Here is a 20,539-nt window from a genome sequence, read left to right on the forward strand (position 1 = left end):
AATAATAGAATATGTATCTAGATGAGAGATTGAAAGATGAAGTATAATGATTAAAATTTAATTATTATTTTTCATGATTCACAAAATTAATAAATACTTATCATCTTGTTGAATAATTCTAAAATCATATTCAAGAAATCTTTATAAATTGAAAATTAAACTTCTTTTGGTAAGCTATAGGTATGAAAATATCATAATTTCGATTTAATCTAATTAAATTAAAATTAGTTACATGGATTTCATATCTATTTAATTTACACGACCAAAATAAAAATATCTATTTAATTTACACGACCAAAATAAAAATATCAATTTAATTTATAAAACAGATGGGTTATTTGTGATAAATTTTCTAGAAATCTTTAGAAGCAAGTAAAATATCTTTTAATTAATGATAATTGGCTAAAATGAGCGAAATTAATGACAAAAACGTTAATTGTTATGGAATTAGTCCCAAAAATATATGAACAAATTTATTATACGTAATTAATGTATATTGTTTGGAATATGCTTTTATTATTAGTTACTATAAGTACAATCAGATTTTATTTGATTTCCATAAATATTTGATTTTATTTCAATTTTTCATTATTAATTCGAATTTATATTCCAAAAAAATTTCAAAGATCCGATTTCAGAATTTCGGGTCAATTTTCTGATTTTAACCCTGACCCATTTTCATTTGTACTTCTCTTTTAATAGTATAGAGATATTTGTATATAGATCGATCGATCCCTTAGCACATTTACTCACGAGGAAATATTCTTGGCCATGCGATAGACATTCTGAAAGCGTCTGTGTTTAGGTTCTTCATTAGTTGAATATCTTCCTGCAAACATTTTTCAGATGAGAATATCAACATCTAGTATAAATGGACTATTCAATAAACTATTAGGATATATATTATGATAAAGAATTTCTTCAATCTTTATTAATATATACCTTATAACGATGGAAGAAATCAACAGCCACATCGCCGTTATCGTTATTGCATCTCGCTGAAATATAAAATTAAGAAAAAGTAAAAGATTAGGTAAACCAAAAAATTCTAACTATATAAAGTACATAAGAGATAATGTAGAAATACTAACCTGGATATCTCCTACAGTAGATGTCCCATAAGGCCGGTCCACGACAAGTTTCATTGATTGCACCTTCAACCTAATGACATAACAAAATAGCTTACGTACGTGCTTAGGAAATGATATTTAAAATTATAGGCTAATTTGCTATATATCATATTGTTGAAGTGATGTTAGGTAACTATCATGATACAGATTTCATTAGATAATTAGCAAGAAAAAAAAAAGGATTCAACTATACTGTCTATAAGAATCTTTTTTTTTTTTGAAAAAATCTGTCTATAAGAATCTTGCATGAAAAAAAAAAAAAAAGAATCTTGCATGGTAACATATTATTTTTGTGTGAAATAGTTCATAGATTTTTGTTTATATGTATGTCAAGAAGTGCTCACAGAAACTTATATTGTACCTGGTATGCCGCAGTAGCCGTGCCAAATAAAAAACCTTCAGGGAAACTTGCCCGACTTAGTTTGGTCGACGGCGGGCAAACAGGTCCATCTGCATTTGCTGGAGAGGCGACGATGGTTAGGAGCAAAAGCAGCCCAACGAGAGGAAGCTTTTGCAAAGCCATTTTTGTTTGTAATTAACTTTCTGATTTTCTTCAAGATAAAATGTTTAGGATGGTTCTTTTACATAACAAAGACGTTCTTTATATAGTGATCTTCGTTCAATTATTGATTTCTCTTTATGGTTTTTTTAATAATATACCCAGCCAGGCCATATTGATCATTTTTTTTTTTTTTTTTTTTTTTTTTTGTCGGCCAACTTTTCATTAATATAAGAAACTTAGTACTGCATACAACTTAGTACTCCCAAGAGATAGTAAAAGGGAGATTTTGGCTTCTAGCCGTTTTAGCTAGTAGATCAGCTACACTGTTATCATTTCTACAAATAAACTTGAAAGCAAAAGAGTTCAGAGATAAAGCTATAATATCATCCAGATATGATTGAATTTCCAAGCAACCAGGAACAGAATGTGGCATCTTCTTTATCTTCTCCAGATGGCAATAGAGGAGCATTGAGTCACCACAGAAGGTAACATCCACGTAATTAAGACGTCTGAGATGAAAAAGTGCTTCTTTAAGCGCCAAGGCCTCGGCCTCCAGGGCAGAAGTAACTGGAGCGACAGAGGAGAATCCTCTAAGAACACGACAGCCCTGTGGATTATATAGAATCCACCCAATACCTGCCCGTGACTGTGAATCAAGCCAGGAAGCATCTACACAACAAACAAAGGAAGAAGTATGGTGCATTATTTCTTGGAGAGCAGTAGCCTTTGACTTTCCATGTTTCAGGAGAGATATATTAGGAGTAGCCTGGGAATCTGTCCATAATTTAAAATCCATCATGGCATTATGAATAATCTCAGGGATAGCCCATCTTTTGTTGTTAAAGAATAACTCATTTCGAGCTTTCCATAATCTCCAGCCAATAAATGGAAAAAGGTACTCCTTAGACTTAGCTTGGTTACTAAACTTGAATAGATATTGCATTATATCATCAAGCAGATCTCTACTCTCCAACTGACCTGGCTCAATATGTAGTGGTGACAATTCCCACACTTCTTTTGCAAAACGGCATTGAAAGAGAAGGTGGAGGATTGATTCTTGTGCATCACCACAGAAAATACAATCTGGTATGACTTTGAGTCTCCTGCTAGCAAGGTTATTAGCTACTGGAAGAGCATTATGCATAACTCTCCACCAAAAATGTTTGATTTTTGGTGGGATATTTAATTTCCAAAGCTGCTTCCATATAGTAGTCATTGTAGGATTAGGCAAGAAATGCTCTGTACCTGGCTTAGTTAATTGATGATAACCAGATTTGACACTGTATTGACCATCCTTAGTAAAGATCCAGGTTGGAACATCAGGTGCCTTGAATTGCCTTAAGCGAGTACTCTTAATAATTGGTATATCTTCAGGGTGCACTCTGTCATGAAGCTTGGTGTCATCCCATTCATTTAGATCAGGCTTCATGAGATCTGAAACTAGAAAATGATCAGTGGTAGAAGAAGGTAAACCACGAGCAGGTCTAGGAGGATTACTAAGCCATGGATCATGCCAGGCCTTAATCGTATTTCCATCTCCTACACTCCATTTTAAACCCTGCTTAATAAGCTGCATACCCTGCAAAATGCTTCTCCATGCATGACTTGGACGATATCCAGGCTTTGCCTCCATTAAAGAGGATTTGGAGAAGTACTTAGCTCTTAGGACTCGGGCAAGCAGTGATTGTGGTTCCTTTAGCAGCCTCCAACCTTGTTTAGCCAACAACGCTGTGTTAAAGAGGTTTAAGTCCCTGAACCCCATTCCACCATACTGCTTCAAAGTAGTCATTCTGCGCCAAGCAATCCATGGAATCTTTTGCTTTTCCTTGATAGTGGACCACCAGAATCGTCTTATATGTCCTGTAATTTGAGAGAGGAGCTTCTTAGGCAGTATAAAACAGGACATAGTATATGTTGGGAGAGCAGTAGCTATAGACTTTATCAACACTTCTTTCCCAGCCAATGATAAAAAATTTGAATACCAACTTTGAAGCTTTTGCTGAACTCTCTGGGCAATGAAACCAAAAGTATCACATTTATTCTGTCCTACTGCCTCAGGCAACCCCAAGTACTTGCCAAAACTTCCTGTTTTTGCAATACCTGTAGCAGTGGTAATGTGTTGCTGAGTTTCAAGAGTGACAGTCTTCCCAAATAGTATTGCAGACTTTTGAAAATTAACGTATTGGCCTGAAGCTTTCGCATAAGCATTGAGTATGGAAAGAAGTTGTTGGCATTCCGCAGCATTAGCTTGACAGAAAAGTAATGAGTCGTCAGCAAAAAGCATATGAGAAATGGCTGGTCCATTGCAACTAGCTTTGAAGCCATGAATAGCATTTGTGTTCATTGCATGAGTAAGAAGGGAAGAGAGTCCTTCAGTGCATAAAAGATAGAGATAAGGGGAAATAGGGTCACCTTGGCGCAAGCCTCTAGATGGTATGATCTTCTTTGTTGGTGAACCATTAACAAGCACTGAATATGTTACTGAAGTAACACACTTCATTATCCATTGACACCATTGATCTGCAAAACCAAGTCGTCTTAATATTTTTTCAATATAATCCCACTCAACTTTGTCAAAAGCCTTTGCAATATCAAGCTTCAAAGCCATATATGGGTTTTTAATTTTCCTGGTACGCAATGAATGTAAGAGCTCATGAGTAATGATAATGTTATCAGTTATAAACCGACCAGGGATAAAAGCAGACTGGGATTCTGAAATTATATAGTGAAGCCATGGCTTAAGTCTGTTTGCTAAAATCTTTGAGATGAGCTTGTACGCTATGTTGCATAAACTAATCGGCCTGAAGTCTTTCACTTTAGTAGGGGAATCAATTTTTGGAACAAGGCATATGTAGGTATGGTTCATTTCAGGATTCAAGTACCCAGTTTGAAAGAAAAGTTTTACATAATTGATCAAACCTGACTTTATGGTTTCCCAATGGTACTTGAAAAACCCCGCTGTGAGTCCATCAGGGCCTGGCGCCTTATCAACATTCATTTGAGAAAGAGCTTGAAAGATTTCTTCCTCCGTAACAGGAGCAGTGAGCTGCTGGTTCATAACTGCAGTGACTTTGGGCTGGATATGTTGGAGAACTAGGTCGAGATTTTCACTGCCAGAAGAAGAATAAAGGTTAGTAAAGTATGTTCGTATAATGTTCTGAATATCTTTATCAGACTGCTGAACATTGCCATCATCATCCTCAAGGGCAGTGATACGATTATAACTTCTTCGTTGCTTAGTTTTGGCATGAAAATACTTGGTGTTTTTATCACCAGCCTGCATCCATAATACTCTGCTCTTGGTTCTCCAATATTCTTCCTCCGATTTGTACTCCTGCTGTAATTTTTGTTTTAAGCTTGTAATGTAATTAAAATCAAGGGAATGAGAGTTATACGCTTTCTGAAGTGCTTCATGAAGCTGCTGGATCTTCTGGTGAGAGTTATTGGCGTGTTCTGACTTCCAAGAAGAAATACTATGCCTGCACTTCTTAAGAGCTTCTTGAAATTCTTGTGGAGGTAGCATTTTGCATTTTTGATCCCAAGTACTTTGGAGAGTCAGCTGCAGTTCTCTATTATTTCTCCAGCGATTGTCATAGCGAAATAATTTCCTACCCCTCCATTTGTTGTCATCTGTAATCAACAACAACGGTTTATGGTCAGAACCAACCCAGTCTAGAAGCTGGACTCGAGCTTTAGGGAATTTATCCTTCCATTCTGCAGTGGCCACCACTCTATCAAGTCTGGATTGAATAGTACCAACACTACGATTCCCAATCCAAGTGAATATACCTCCAAACGTTCTTATCTCATGAAGCCCAGAAACATTTAGCATCCTTCTGAAATTTAGAAATTGCCATTCTGGCCTAGGTGGTCCTCCAAGCTTCTCCTGGTTGTTTTTTATCTCATTAAAATCACCGAGAACCACTCTAGGCTTGCTTTGGTAAAGACCTCCTCTAACTAGATTTTCCATCTTCTGCCACATGTACTGTCTTGACTTTCTCTCAGGATTACCATACACATAGGTAAGACAAAAGGTAGATTGGCCTTCAGTAATGTACATATCTGTGTAATTTAGAGTAGGAGAGGAGAGAATATCACACTGCACCGTACTCCGCCAAAAGATAGCTAACCCTCCACTTAGACCATCAGGAGAGACCAAAATTTGATGATCAAAATGGAGATCCGTACCTAGTTTCTGTACATAGTGATCCTTATTTTTCGTCTCCACGAGGAACATGATATCAATCTTATGTCGACGATTGATATCCTTAAGATATGGAATTGTCAAGGGGTTCCTCAACCCTTGGCAATTCCAATGCAAAATTCTCATTCTGGAGATGGTGGTTTCGGGGTATCCACCTCCCCTTGAATTCTCTTGTTAGAAGTCGAAGCCTGTTCTGCATCAGCGGAGTCATTAACCTTTCTCTTGGTTCCTCTGTTCTGTCCAAACACTGAACCTACACCCATTTCCTGAATCTCAAAAATAGCATTAACTGTATCTTGGACTTCACTTGGATGAGTAAACTCCATGTCTTCTCCTTGAGAATTATTCTGATCTTGATTTTCTGACACCTCCATATTCAGATTGGACCCTACTGTTTCTCCCATTGTATCATTAGCACCTTCAGTAGGGGTATATGGTTGGTCTACCATGTGATGCGCAACAGGGACAGGGATTGGAGGTGGTAACTGCAGATGCTCTGCTTCTTGAACTTGGAAGTTACAATGTGTAGCAAGATGGTTTAGGCCTCCACAGGTAGAACAGAATCTACGGAGTTTATCATAAACAAATCGAATTAGCACTGGCGGTCGAGAATCATCCAAGTTGAAGTAGCGAGCAAAGAGTAACCGATCATCGACATCAATTGGAACACGGACCCGAACTTCCCCGACTTGGTCTGCAGATGGTTGCTGTATATGAACCTCATCAACATGACCCAACACTCCACCAACTTCACGAATCACGCTGTCACTCTTAGAATCATCAGGAAGGTTCAGAATTTTTACCCAAAAGCGGATGATACGAAGGAAATCCGGGTAATTTCGACGGGTCCAGCGATCAACTACAACAAGCCAGTCTTTATAGGTCCATGGCCCGTTATCAAGAACTGTGAGAAGTTGGTGTTCATGCCTGAAGAAGAATTGGACAGATCCATCATCATTAATTCGACTGGTAACACGACCTTCCAATTTCCAAATCTTTGGCATCATCACCTTAATTCCAGCTGGATTTTGAGAAGGATGCAGCCCTTGAACAACAAGACTAAGCCGGTGTTCAGCATCTCGCCTGTTTTTAGCATCGTTTGAGATCTTTAAAGGGCTATGCTCCAAGCCAAGGTTCAGGTTTTGAAGAGATATCCACAACTCCTTGTCTGCCATTGACATATGTCTCAGATCCGTTGAAACGGAAAGAAAATCCGAGCTCGCCGGAAAAGGAATCACCGGAAAAGTGAGTCGGTGAAGAGAAATCTCGAGGGTTCTAGAGAAATCGCCAGAAAGTTACTGTAGCTGCGCAAACTGTAATTTTGGATTTGTCCCTAGATGATGATCATTTTTTTAATTTTCTATTGTGTATATATCAAAATATCGTGTTTTATATCATATCCTAATTATTACTGCGTACATGGATATTGACGTTATAGGTTGTATATTATTTTCTTTCACTTTTTTATTTGACTAAACTATTGGAAAATTATTATATTTAAATCGGATGCTTTATTTGCATGGTCTAGACTCCAGAGATCGTTGTATTACTTTAATTTTTTTTAAATTTAGAACATATAATATTCCGCGTGTCCAACGAGTGTACATATTAAAATGTGAAATTTATATTATTTTAATTAATAATATCCTTAATAACATTTAATAATAAATCATAAGTCATATCGAATATGGTTGCCCGATTTTCTACAACTCCTATAATAAACAGTATATTGTTTTTTTTTTCTCTTTTTTTCTTAGGGTCAAAGACCACGGTCCGTGGCTATATTTTTTTTTTCAAATTTCCAACATATAATATTATCTCGTGGTTAACGAGATATAATTTAATATGCAATGATATCGGATCATCCATTCAGTGCTGGTCCGAGCATTTGTGAGGCCCTACACGAAAAATAAAATGAAGCCCAATATATTTATAAGTTTTAGGGCTAAAATTTTTTTTTGACCTATTTTTAATAAATTATACAAAAATAATGATATTTTGAATATTATTACATTCAAATTTAATTGTTTGGGCCCTATTTTATTTATTTTTTTCGAAAAAGACTTTAGTTTTTACCAAATATTTTCATTTTATGGACCTTTTTACCAAAAAAAAAAAAAAAAAACCTTATAAAAAAAAAAAAAATTGTGGTGCCCCAAGCCACCGCTTGGGTGGCCTGTCTTGCGGGCCGGCCCTGCATCCATTGAAGCAACATGTTACCAACTATGGTTGTCAACACTTGGAAGTTGGAACCATGGTTGAATAATCTCATAGCATAATTCCCAATTAAGACATGTTTATCAGTTATGGTGGTTAACAGTTGGAACCATGGTTGTATCATCTCAGAGCATATTTCCCAATTAATACATGTCTACCAATTAAGCTGTTGCTTAAAAATGTATTAATGTTATTGAACAAGGGTGAGCGACACCACTCCTCTTTATGTGGATACTGATACACCTTTAATTTCCATATCACATGTTTCAGCTTCAGTCTAGAATTTTCAGATAATATAAAGAAGAAAAAAAAGTCAAAAACAATATTAAACTGTAGTACTGAATGAATCTTTTTTGTAACTTTTTTAAAATGAAGTTATCTTTTGATGTAATATGAATTTGACTAAATGCTCATGTATTATAAGTATACTAAATACATCAATTACTGAAATATATAACATTCTATATAAACTTTAATAATATTGGAAATAATTGAATATTTTGAACAACATTTTGCAATATTTTTTCTGAATATTATTAGATATTCACTATTTATTAGAATGTTTAAAATGTATTTATACATCTTCCGTTTCTTTTGCCTGTATCAGTATGTGTGCTTTCCAAGAGAAAAAAAAAGCTACAAAAAGTCAACGACTCTGTTTTCTACACAAGGAAAGATATTAAGATTTGATCATTTTCTTTTTGTTCAATTTTTCTTGTTATACACTAAAAGAATCCCAATATTCAAATTAAAAATTATAACCTATGAAATTGAAGAGGAAAAACACTATATCAAAATTAAAATTATAACACGATGGTAGAAATCACAGTGGCCACATCCTCGTTATGTCCACTGCATCTGACTGAAATTTTATTATTTTTAGCAAATATAAACTTAAGAGATGAATTAATCAGATAAAAATCCATTAATAAGAAGTCACGAGTATACATTTCGGCGAGAGACATACATGAATATTTCCTACAGTAGATGTCCCACACGCTCGGTCCTCTATAAGCTTCTTCTACGGCTCCTTCAACCTAAAGAACATTAAGAAATTAGCAGAGAGCATACATTTTGGTTGGCAAAGGCTCAAACCAACGATCTTTAGCTAAGAAATGGTTTTGAAGTCTAACCAAAATGGTTATACAGAAAACAAAAGTAGTCTAATAGGTGAAAGTCTTGGTCCTTTTTGTTTCGACGTCGCTAACCGCAACAAAGAATCGTTTATAGAGTACTGTTTTTATATTATCAGTATACTGACTATTAGACTTTTCAAATGATATAAACTTTTAACATTTTAAAACTAATCACCAAAATGTGTCGCAACAACGAGTCCTACCTAAAAGAACTTAGAATCCTAGCTAGTCACTCAAGTTGATACACTTAGTTGCAGTGGCGAGTCCAAAAACAAATTTCATTAGGGGGGAGGAATGGTTCGAATTTGCTTACACCCACACCACAGCATGTACAAAAGAATTAAAGATCCACTAGGGAAAAAGACTGATTCTAACCAATTATTCCAATTGTCTCTCATAATTACATATATAGACAATCAAAGTTTGATGTGGAACTTGCTCCCACATCAAACGTGTACATCCGCTCTTGCTTGGTTGCATGTAAAACAGTAATATATAAAGTTATCTAATATAATTTTAAGGTATAGTAATTTGTTGCTAAGGAATCTGATATAATTTAAGGAATATTTCTATCGCAATTATGTAATCGGTTAGTTTTAAAAGAGAGAAATATTTGCATATTTACGGCTCTAACGTGAGAGAGAAAGAAAGGCGGTTTGCATGTGTTGTTAATTATAGTAATTTTACACCATGCCAAATCGAAAATTTAACACTGGTTTAAATCGTTCACTCGGTATTTTATTGGTGGACGGTGGGATCTTCCATTTCCTTAATTTCTTAAAACATTTTTATTATATTAAAATACCATGCGATCCACGTTAGTAGTTTTATTATATTAAAAAAGGTCGTGTAATAATTTACAGCGAAATTGATAGCATGACCATCTGAAGGATCGATCCATCATCTTGCCTACAACTATAGGGGACCAGGGAATTAATCGGCAGATACTGCTCCGCTAAATGATTTCATAACACAAACGTCGCGATGCTCAATTTATTTCATAAGCTTCATTTTTATCTGGGGACTCATTTCTTCGTATTAAAAACTCTTCATTAGAAAACTTATAATATGATAAATATATATTTTCTTTTACCAAAAATAAAAATAAAAAATAAATATGTATTTGGTTTGTGCTGATGTTATTATCTAGATTCAGATGTGACATAATATACTTGTTGGTGAAAAAGAAGAAAGACCGTTAAGCGTTTCTTTTCTTTATTTCTATCGTGAGATTGTAGATCCAATCTTTTGAGTATTACAAGAAGATATTGGAAATTGTAGATAGCATGGTGCTAATGTGTTCCATCAATGGCTCCTTCTATCATTAAATGTCCACTACGTATATAATTTGAATTAATATTTTGAACAAAAATAAATATATATAGGAAAAACTTTTTAAGTGGCACTGAGAATGGCAAGTAGACATAAATCTATTCTTTTAAAAAATTGATTAGTAACAGTATAACAGAGCCGATAATTTATTTTAGTCACAGATCCGATATCGCCTGTAGTGAAAAGTGAAAACATTAACGTACCTTTATCCATCAACCACTCGTCGTTTCACTACAATTTCAATAATCTAGTTTTTTTTTTTTCAATAATTTTTAGTGTTGAACCAGCTTGATTTGTTTTCGTCACCACTTTTGAGTCTAAATAAACAGATAAAGGTATCTAAGTAAACAGATAAACTATATTTTCCCCAAATTGAGCAATAATTAAAAACTTTCTTCTATTACCAAACAATCAATTACGACGGTCTTATTACGTTTAATTAGATGTAACACTTCCAAACATGGCCTTCAAAACAGCCACGAGCTTCTCCTTAGGCGGCAAGACTTCCTTAATAAAGTCATTTCCCACGAAATCTTCCGACCAACGTTGAAGTTTTGGAAACTCCTCCGCGGTCATGATCGTGACGCCTGAAGCTTCTTGGAAGATCCCCAACCAATATCCTATGAAATCAGCCGCTATATCGACAAATCCAATTGTCTCTCCTCCGAAAAAAAGTTTATCTCCAAGCACTTTTTCTAAACATTTCAAACACTCATAAGCCTCTTTCACTTCTTTTTCTCTTTCACTCTCCGGTCCCCAACAAGCCTTCTTCACTGCTAACATTACCTAAAACCCAGAGACCAATACAATGCTCTTTAAGACATGTATCTTGAATCTTGATATTACGTGATACTTTGATATTCAATTCAAGATTCATTATATAAATCTCAAACCTATAATATAATTTAATTGTAGTATTAAGAATAATTAGATCAACATGAGTTTACCTTGTCATCCACATACTTAGCCCAAAAACGGGCCATGGCACGTTCATAAGGATCTTGAGGCAATATCGTGTGACTTGTCTTCCACGTATCTTCGATGTATTCGACAATCACCAAAGATTCAGCTATCGATCTACCATTGTGGATGAGGACAGGGACCTTCTTGTGGACAGGGTTGTACTTGAGAAGCATAGGGCTCTTGTTACCATAAACATCTTCTTCAATGTACTCATAAGGTATGCCCTTAAGTTTTAGGGCCATCTCTACTCTTTTACTAAAAGGACTTCCCCATAACCCCATCAGCTTTACTTGCTCTTCTTGGTTCATCTTTCAGGTTTAGAGAAAACTTACCCTGTTTGGCTTTCCTCTTGTGTTTGTTTTCTTGAACAATGCTGGTTTGCAGTTATTTATTGTCACTTTGGATTTGGTTAAATGCATGTATGAAGAATACTTTGTCATATAAGAAAAGTAAAATAATGTTGAGAATAATAAAATAAATAATAATTGGTCAACTTTTTGACTCTAATGGAGGGTAGTGGTTGAGTACCATATATATGTGCTGTAATTTAATTACTAAATTTTTTTTTTTTTTTTAAATTACACAATTGAGGGCGATAGCCGATAGTATATACGTAATATATAGCACAGCCTATTTATTTTGTGTAAGAAAATTAAAATAAAAAATTCTTTCATAAGTAGTCATGATAGCTTTTGCTTCTAATTACATAATCGCTTCGTAATTGAAGAAAAAATTATTTAGTATTATTATATACTCCGTATTAAGGGAAAATTCAATGATACCGACAGCTTTTGACGGATTCAAATCTTTTATATTTATGTTTAGTTTTTTTTTGTTGCGAGGGATTACGTAAGCAATTACGTTCACAAATCACAACTGTGGAAGAAACTGGTCTCTCTAACCGGAATTTTCAAAACAGGCCATCTTCGCTAGGCCCAATAGTAATGAATATTGAATAATGAATAGTTTAACATCTGTAACTTTAGAAATCCCTGCGAAAGACCCAAAGCCTCAAACTAAACTAGGATACGCAATTTGATTGGGCTGATTTTAACCGAAACCTATTGGGCCCTTTTTGAAACCCAATTGAACCGAAACCTATTCGGCCCCTGTTTTAGTAGATAACATTTTTGTATTTTTTGTTTTTGTTTTCCAAGTTATATAAGCTTTGATTAAATTTTGTAAACAATTGAGTTGTTTATTTGTTTTTGTGTTACCAAAACATATAGTTCACTTAATTCTATATAATTGATTCATTTGATGAAAATAAATGTTAAATTATAATATTTGAATGTAAGATATAAATATATAATTAATGTCTTAACTTGTATGTCCGTTTTTTTCAAGATTTTATTTGAATTTGATAAATGCATTGTTTCTGTCCAGGTTATTTAGATGACATTATAGTTTTGCTTTCACTAAAGTCAGATCCGATCCTAGGTTCGAGCTGATTTATTATTATTATTATTTTTATAAAAGTTTTACCGTATGTCACTTCCTCTATTTGATTAGTAGTAGAATTAGCTCTAAAATTTGAACTGACTTGGGAAATAAACAGAGAATATACGAGGAGAATGAAGCTCAATTTATATAACTAACTACGAAGAAGACAAAAAAAAAATAAAACAAAATCATTTTACATCACAAGAAAAAAAAACAACGAAAAAATTTACAAAGATTTACGAAAAGTCAAAATTAAACTAACACCTTAGGCGTCTCAGTCTCCTTTTCATCATAATTGGGTTTGTGTTTCCTCGTAGCCCTTATATAGCAAAACACCACCACAAGAAACGTAGTCGCTAAGCCTCCGAGAATAACTCCACCGCCGGCGACCGATCTTTCCACCGTGGAATGGTGATGGCCTCGCCGTACAGTCTCTTCCAAATGTGAAACTTCTGGTGCTTCTGCCTCCGCTCCTGGCCAATCGTGCCTTCCGAGTTTCCTTGTTGTTGGAGGCTCAGCTTCCGATGAAGCTGCCGCCATGGACAAGGAGTACGTTAGCAAGAAGCATAGAACTATAAGTTTTGTATCCATTTTAGGGTTTTGGGTGATTAAACTCTCTGTTTTCTTGTCTTTCTTGGTTTGCTTGGAGATGATTGTGTTAATGGAGTTATATATAGGTCAATAGTTTTTCTTAGGATTTTTTTTTTCCTCTTGAACAATTTTCCTTTTGTTTTTATGGGGAGACTAGAGAGATCGTGTGGTGTCATATGGAAATTTCCGAGTGTTACGTTTCCGGGAAAATCGGGTAGATACACACTTAGAAATGAGCCCGAAATATGATTTTAGTTTAAGTTTTTTGATAAAGAAATTAATTTTCTTTGTGTTCTTCAATAGAGCTGTCGGGTTGGCCGGAGGAATCATACGGGTGTACACGTGAACTGGAATTAAAAATATTACAAAATTTAACAATTCATTCCAAAAAGTCTACATTGTACTGATATGTATAATATATACACGTACTCAATCATCAAAAGGATTCCAGAAACTTTGCTAAAACAGTTTTAGAACATCATCTTATTATTATTTCTCAAATTAGCATTTCTGAATATTTTAAACGATTCATAAATTATGTTTCATATTTTAGAATTTAAAGATACAAACCCTTTGAAAAATTAAATTTTACAGAATGAATTATACTAACATATATATAGAAATCCGATTAATATTATGTAGTTTTTAGCTTATCGAAGAATATCTGTAAAGGGTGTTTCTAAGGAATAATTCTTAGAATTTAGAGCTTAGTCTGTGTAATATCTTCATAATTTTTTTCTAAATAACTATTTTTGAGGTATATATAGCTACTTTTTCATTCAAAAAAATTCAAAGTTAAAGCTTATATATAGTACACTAAATTTATTTCCTTCTACCTCTTAAGATAAAATTAATATGATTTTTAAAATGACATGAATCAATTGAACCAGTAGATCTAATATGAAATATCTCAGATTCCAAAAATATGGCGATACATATGATCATCGGCCGGAAGTCAGTTTTCTGCTAAATTGAACATTAATATTTTAGAAGTTCAAACAAACAGATTTACGGATTTTTGAGGAGTCTAAATTGAAACTGATTTTTAAGTAGGAAACCATATTAGATTAAACATAGTAAATTTTCTTATATAAGTGAATCAAAGACAGCGAGATCTATGATGTGTTTATATGTAAAGTTTGTCTGAGATGTGTTTTGATTATAGTAGGAAGTGAAGCTACTTTGTCTCTAGGCAAAGACCAAGGTGGTCGGGAAGTAGCTTCCTCTTTGTTTTGTATTTTATTATAGTTTTCGAGATTTTGGTGTTAAAATAAAGGAAACAAAAAACTGGTGTATATATAGTGACAACTTGTGTATGTATCAGATGTAAAATATATGTAGATGGGAAAAAAAATCGATTAATAGTTAGAATTGATAAGTTTTAATTAATCTATTATCTATATTTGAGGTTTAGAAACATTGCTAATTAGCAATGCCAATTCTGTCAAGTCATGGGTTAGACAAGTTAAGATTTGAGTAAAGAGCAAATGTTAGTGTATATATGGTACTTTTAATTTGTGGTGTAAGTGTATGTGAAAGAATATATATATGTCCACATATTATTATTATTTCATGTATGTGTACGAGCATGAGTATGATTTGGGTTAGACTGGTTAGTAGGTGCTCAATAATTTTTATCTTTCAATGCTACTACATCTTGCTTGTCTAGGTTTAAAACTCCCATATATGAAAAGTGGAGTCTAAAAAGACGGAGTCCCTTTCAGAGATAAGCCCAAGCTCACATTATTTGAGCCCAAATTCGGATTAAACACGTGGTTAATTTGGTTTGATTTGAGTATCACACAAATGTAAAGCTCTCGGCTTTTGAAGAGCCCGTGAGAGCAAAACAAGCAAATGTTGCTTTTGTAGTTAGAGAAATTAATTAAAGAAATAGATCATTAATTATAGAATTTATTCTCATAACCCTTTCTCATGATTAGCCTACTATTTTTCTTTGGATGCCGACAGCATCACAGCAGGTAACTTTATTCTATTTACAAAAAAAATCGGAAATTTCAACCTTTGAACTGTTATATTTGTTGTTGATATTATGATGCATCTCATGGAATGACAAACAATACATTTTCCTAAGAAATTAAGCAGGCTTTCCCTATAAATTTTACTTAAAAAACAAAAATGGTTTCCCTATATATGTACTAACAAACTAATAAATCAATAATTGTGAGGAGAATAAATAATAATCCGAGGGAAGATCTCATTGGCATACAAGGCACAATAAGAATAAGCAAGAAAAGGCAGTCAAAAGAAGTCGAATATTATTTGTCTGTTAAAAAGCATAATCCTAAGTTCCCATCATTGGCTCATAGAGAACAAATAATCTTTCTCTAATGATTTGATGTCTCACACTCACTACTTTTGCCTTTAACACTTTATATTAGTGCTTGCGCCAAAAAAAAACTGCGAATGAAGTGGTTGTAATTTGTGGTTTCGTTAGATTGGTCGTTTGGTCGACAGAAAAACAATAGATACAAAACAGTAGTAACTCGATAACTAGCTAGTATGGGTTCAGGTCCATGCAAGCACAGTTTTGCGGCATTCAATTGCTGAGATTTCTTTTTTTTTTTTTTTTTTTTTTTTTTTGTTTTGTTAAAGAAATTGCTTAGATTTCTTGATCAGTTTTGTTAGGAATCTCATGTCGCAACAAGAGGAAACCTAAAATAACACATAACGAATAATGTAAGTTAACTGATAAGGGCACGTCCAACGTGCGCTTCTTAATAGAAGCTTTTACGATTAAAAATAATAATAATTAAAAGTTATTAAAGAGATGAGAGAGAAGTTCTTAAAACTCTTATTTAAGAGTCAGTAGTAAAAACGAAGATGACACATGTAACTTTGTTAGTGTTTATCTGTATTAAAAAATTAAAATATAATTGTAGAATTAAAATATTATTATTTTTTGCTTTTTGAAAAACTCTTACATTCTCAGCCGTTGTAGATGCTCTAACATATTCACCATATAAATTCATGCATCCCCGGATAATTTACGTTTTAATCTCATAAATTCATGCAATAATTAGATTTAACTATTTCATTAATCAATACCATAAAATTTTGCAGTACAGATTCGACATCACATCAATCCTACACATAGATATAGCTCTAAAGATTTATCTAGTACGATCATAGTAAACAAAAATAAAGCTAAGACATACCAATACACATGACAAAACATGAACACCACGATTTTGTGTTTTTCACTAGAGCATATGTTCTCATAGCATTAAACCTTTCGAATAAGCATCTTCTCGATACTATTTAACCTCTAGAGGCTTATAAATTCTCACATTTCCCTACTGACTTCTCACCCAATAAAATTAGAAGAAGAAGTGAAGAACGATACATAAACCATGCTCACGCAAGAACTTGCATCATGAGGGGTGACGATGATGAGTATTGGTGAGGATCGGGTAATCTGCATCCTGAGGTTTAAAGCTTAATTTAAGCAGAAAATTTGTATACGCATATACGTATGTGTGTTGGTATAGCTTTTAGTCCTCGGGATGCGGATTACCTCTTCCTTACTTACAATACGTACTCGGAGACACGATTACTCATCATCTAGAGGTTAGTTTTTCCTCTTCTTCTTTTAAGTTTTAGCATCATGACTAGATATTTAAGACTGAATATTTACCACATAGACATTTGAATATAATGATAGTACTGTATTAAAAATTAGAGTGGGCACATGCCAAAGTGATAGTACTGTATTAAAAAATACTCCCCAAAGTGAAATTAATTTAAGTAGGTCACACTTGTAATAGGTGACTTATGATTATTTCATACTAATCAAAGTTTTTTTCGTCAACATACTAATTAAAAAATTTAATTAAAAAAGTTCAATTAATGACTCATTTCAGGAATGCTCGAAATAATGGCAACGACGCTTGTGTATCTTTGAATTAGTGATATAATTTTTTCATTTATACTTAAACGTAACTCTAACTAATACGCCGTGTATTTATCTTTTTGTCTAGTGAATAAAAAAAATCACGACGACATACTTTTATCTATTGCTCAAGGGTCGTCCATTGCCTTTGACAAATATGTTTGGACTTGTGATTTCTACTATTCTATTAAATTAGTTAACTGTGTTTATTAAATTTCAGTTAGGTGACTCATACAAATAAAACATAGATTTAAGTTATATAGTATAATGATGTACATAAAAATTCAAAAGTACTATGGATCTTGCTTTAAAACCGAGTCAGTTAATTATTTGAATATTTTAATGATCTTGTATATTTATTCAGTTTTCATAGATGTCGGATACTGGAATAATTGTTGATGATTTCAGGAAAAGCACATGTTAAAATAAGGGAAAATAATGCTAATAACAAAAACAAAGCTAGTGATGTGTATCAAATTACTAAAGTACTAATTGTGTAAAGACAAAAACAAAACGCCAAAATGCTGTGTTGTACCCTTTTTGTCAACTGCGTATCTATTTTTTTTTAATATAAAAAAAAAACTAAGAAATCTCTAAACCTAATTATTGAGAGTAAAAAATAAATCAAAGAAATAATCAAATTTCACTGAAATAAATTGTAATGATCAAATACATTTAAGCATTAATTTTTTTGTGCATTTTTGAAAGGCTGCTGATCTTTGTCTTTTTTTTTTTGTTCGTGCAAAGCTGCTGATCTTTGTTATTGTCTCATATGTAAGTGGTTAGCATAGAATAATATTAATTTCTTGAACATACATTGTATATTTTGGTGACCATATACAACTACTTACATCGATCTTAAAAGAAGTACATATACTTAAGTAAACATATCACAAATCATATATCCGATAACTTAATTTATTTCATATTAATGATGAAAAAATGTAGAAAGGGAAGTATTGTAATCGTAAAATAGAAAAATTTGTTAGATTTTTTTTTTTTTTTTTTTTCTAGTGTTAGACTGTTAGTTGGGAACTTGCGATAATGTTTTCAGATTTTTATTTTTAGTTTATTTTTCCCATTATTTAAGTGTATAAATAATTTTTAACTATAAAAGAATAAATTATTCATGTAATGACATAGAAACAGTTGTTTTCACTTTTCTTGTTTTGTCTTGGTGCCGTGGTAGATTTTGATTATAAAATTAGAGTGTTGATTAAATTATATTTGCCAAAACAAAATAAACAAATAAAGAAGCACGAGTTGACCAATTCATTTCTTGATGGAAAACACTGATCTCTTCTCTTCTATTCTTTCTTCTCTTATGCGGAATTTTCACAATCTTTGATCATCTTTCTCTTTATTCTACGGAAGAAATCCAAATATTCAATATATGGAAAACATCAAAAACCCTAAAAACGCAGATGATTGTTCCGATAGCATATCAAAAAACAGTCATCAGGGCGTTGATGATTCCCTGAACCAGTCAAGATCTTACGTATGCAGTTTCTGCATAAGGGGCTTCTCGAATGCTCAAGCACTAGGAGGGCATATGAACATCCACAGAAGAGACAGAGCTAAACTCAGACAAAAGCTTATGGAAGATAATAAGGATGATGTTGTTGCTGAGAGTGATTCATCAGAAGTTGTCTCTCTAGACCTTAATGAACAACAACAACAACAAGAAGCTTTGACATGTGATGATCACGATGATCAAGATCAATATGTTGAGAAAGATTTAAGTCCTAAACAGAAATTAGAGTTTTGGGTTCAAGAAAGCAAGCTTGATACTAATGATCGTGGAAAGGGCACGGAGGTTAGCATAGATGGTTCGAGTTCGAGACATCATCGTGAGATTGAAGGATTGGATCTGGAGCTTCGGTTAGGCCAAAGCGTCGTGGAGAAGAAGACAACATAATCTGCGAACGATGAATCATATATTGATTGCATTGTATCATAAGGGAAAACCCTTGAAACATCAAACTCTCGAATCCGTCTATTACAAATAGATTCGTGGCTTAAATTGTATTGAAGGTATGCATTTTGTATCTTATTATTGATACCATTATCATTGTTGTATTGATATTTGTTTCCTTGCTTGTGTTAATTTCACCAACAACTTTTGTAAATGACATACACGTTTCACCAACAACTTTTGTAAATGACATACACGTCCAAACAAACATATATGTAGAAAATATATATTTGGTGTTTGCTTTATAGTTGTTAATATGGAAAATGAATTAGTTTAAATTATTGATCTAGTCATCAGTGTAGAGATTATTCGAACTTTTCACTGAGAATTATTGTTACATATATATATATATATATATATATATATTTTAACATATATTGATAGTGTAGTCCTCTGCAGGTTTTCGAGTAAGCATTTGCCGATAACTCATTTGACTGTTATATTCGAGATCACTGCTGGTCCTCAACATTTAAATATATGTTATCAAATAGTTAAATGGTATAACATTTGCTAGCAAACTTATAAATAAATTCGACCAAATCAAGATCGCTATACTTTTTGTTCATGCATATCATGAGGTTTTTGTTTTCGAGTTCTGAAAACGAATTTGAATCGTATTCGATTATATTTACACTGAAGTTATGTTCAGTTTACGATCACAAACTCATAACCATAAATCAGTAGTTATGTATAAGTAGTCAAACTATATCTGTCTACATGTATTTTAAGTCGTTTGAGCCGCTAAGATTCCATATTCTGAATGATAATAAATGTAAATTGATACATGCACATAATAAATATAATTATATGCTTAAACACGTTAGGATTTAAATTGAAAGGAGCAAAGAGTTCAATTGGAAGGAGGCTGCAACTTGGTGACGCCACCAATGATGGATAACCTCTCAAGTCTTAACCACGTTCTGGTTTGGTTCGAGAGCTTATTTGAGTTCCGGTTTGGATCTAAAATAAGATTGGTTTTATTTGATAATTTCCACCAGAGAGATATGTTTAATTAGATTTTGGATTCGAAATCGATTATACTAAACCGATAATAACGAGGCAGTAACCAACAAAACTACTTTAACCGAACGGTTTGGGTATTTTTCTAAATTGAATTAGGTTGGTTTAGTCAAAAT

The 20,539-nt window shown here is 33.3% G+C and overlaps 5 protein-coding genes across 6 annotated transcripts in view; 1 reads left to right on the forward strand and 4 right to left on the reverse strand.

Annotated features, from left to right (window-relative positions):
* Window positions 1-1,760, reverse strand: part of LOC9318678 (beta-glucosidase 23) — a 7,435-nt gene extending 5,675 nt beyond the window's left edge. The window contains exons 1-4 of one of the 2 annotated variants that reach the window (XM_021030552.1): window positions 1,492-1,712; window positions 1,092-1,161; window positions 943-998; window positions 754-829 (exon numbers count right to left, since the gene is read on the reverse strand). In XM_021030552.1, coding sequence (XP_020886211.1) covers window positions 754-829; window positions 943-998; window positions 1,092-1,161; window positions 1,492-1,653 — 364 coding nt within the window. In that variant the 5' untranslated portion in view covers window positions 1,654-1,712. Of the gene's footprint in view, window positions 1-753; window positions 830-942; window positions 999-1,091; window positions 1,162-1,491 lie in introns of both variants that reach the window. The other variant, XM_021030551.1, reaches the window with a different exon arrangement.
* Window positions 1,761-4,450: 2,690 nt separating this feature from the next.
* Window positions 4,451-7,694, reverse strand: LOC110229748. Its single transcript, XM_021030553.1, has 2 exons — window positions 5,028-7,694; window positions 4,451-4,742 (listed from the first exon to the last, which is right to left on the reverse strand). The coding sequence occupies exon 1, from the start codon at window positions 7,015-7,017 to the stop codon at window positions 5,959-5,961; it is 1,059 nt and encodes a 352-aa protein (XP_020886212.1). The 5' UTR covers window positions 7,018-7,694; the 3' UTR covers window positions 4,451-4,742; window positions 5,028-5,958.
* A 3,013-nt stretch (window positions 7,695-10,707) lies between these two features.
* LOC9320791 (glutathione S-transferase U8) lies at window positions 10,708-12,008 on the reverse strand. Its single transcript, XM_002884679.2, has 2 exons — window positions 11,469-12,008; window positions 10,708-11,307 (listed from the first exon to the last, which is right to left on the reverse strand). The coding sequence occupies exons 1-2, from the start codon at window positions 11,790-11,792 to the stop codon at window positions 10,957-10,959; spliced, it is 675 nt and encodes a 224-aa protein (XP_002884725.1). The 5' UTR covers window positions 11,793-12,008; the 3' UTR covers window positions 10,708-10,956.
* A 1,046-nt stretch (window positions 12,009-13,054) lies between these two features.
* On the reverse strand, window positions 13,055-13,555 carry LOC9320792. The gene has a single exon (XM_002884680.2). The coding sequence runs from the start codon at window positions 13,516-13,518 to the stop codon at window positions 13,180-13,182; it is 339 nt and encodes a 112-aa protein (XP_002884726.1). The 5' UTR covers window positions 13,519-13,555; the 3' UTR covers window positions 13,055-13,179.
* Window positions 13,556-18,491: 4,936 nt separating this feature from the next.
* On the forward strand, window positions 18,492-19,555 carry LOC9320793 (transcriptional regulator TAC1). The gene has a single exon (XM_002882565.2). It carries the CDS (start codon window positions 18,822-18,824, stop codon window positions 19,344-19,346), a length of 525 nt encoding a protein of 174 aa, XP_002882611.1. The 5' UTR covers window positions 18,492-18,821; the 3' UTR covers window positions 19,347-19,555.
* The last annotated feature ends 984 nt before the right edge of the window (window positions 19,556-20,539 follow it).

The sequence above is a fragment of the Arabidopsis lyrata genome (genome assembly GCF_000004255.2).
Source record: "Arabidopsis lyrata subsp. lyrata unplaced genomic scaffold ARALYscaffold_3, whole genome shotgun sequence".
Lineage (NCBI taxonomy): Eukaryota > Viridiplantae > Streptophyta > Magnoliopsida > Brassicales > Brassicaceae > Arabidopsis > Arabidopsis lyrata.

Excerpts from the sequence above, each read along its gene's own strand:
- LOC9320791 (XM_002884679.2), bottom strand. The coding sequence starts at position 11,792 with ATGAACCAAGAAGAGCAAGTAAAGCTGATGGGGTTATGGGGAAGTCCT. Across the intron at positions 11,308-11,468 it reads CTAAGTATGTGGATGACAAG|GTAATGTTAGCAGTGAAGAA; the intron begins GTAAACTCATGT and ends TCTGGGTTTTAG.
- LOC110229748 (XM_021030553.1), bottom strand. The coding sequence starts at position 7,017 with ATGTCAATGGCAGACAAGGAGTTGTGGATATCTCTTCAAAACCTGAAC.
- LOC9320793 (XM_002882565.2), top strand. The coding sequence starts at position 18,822 with ATGGAAAACATCAAAAACCCTAAAAACGCAGATGATTGTTCCGATAGC.
- LOC9320792 (XM_002884680.2), bottom strand. The coding sequence starts at position 13,518 with ATGGATACAAAACTTATAGTTCTATGCTTCTTGCTAACGTACTCCTTG.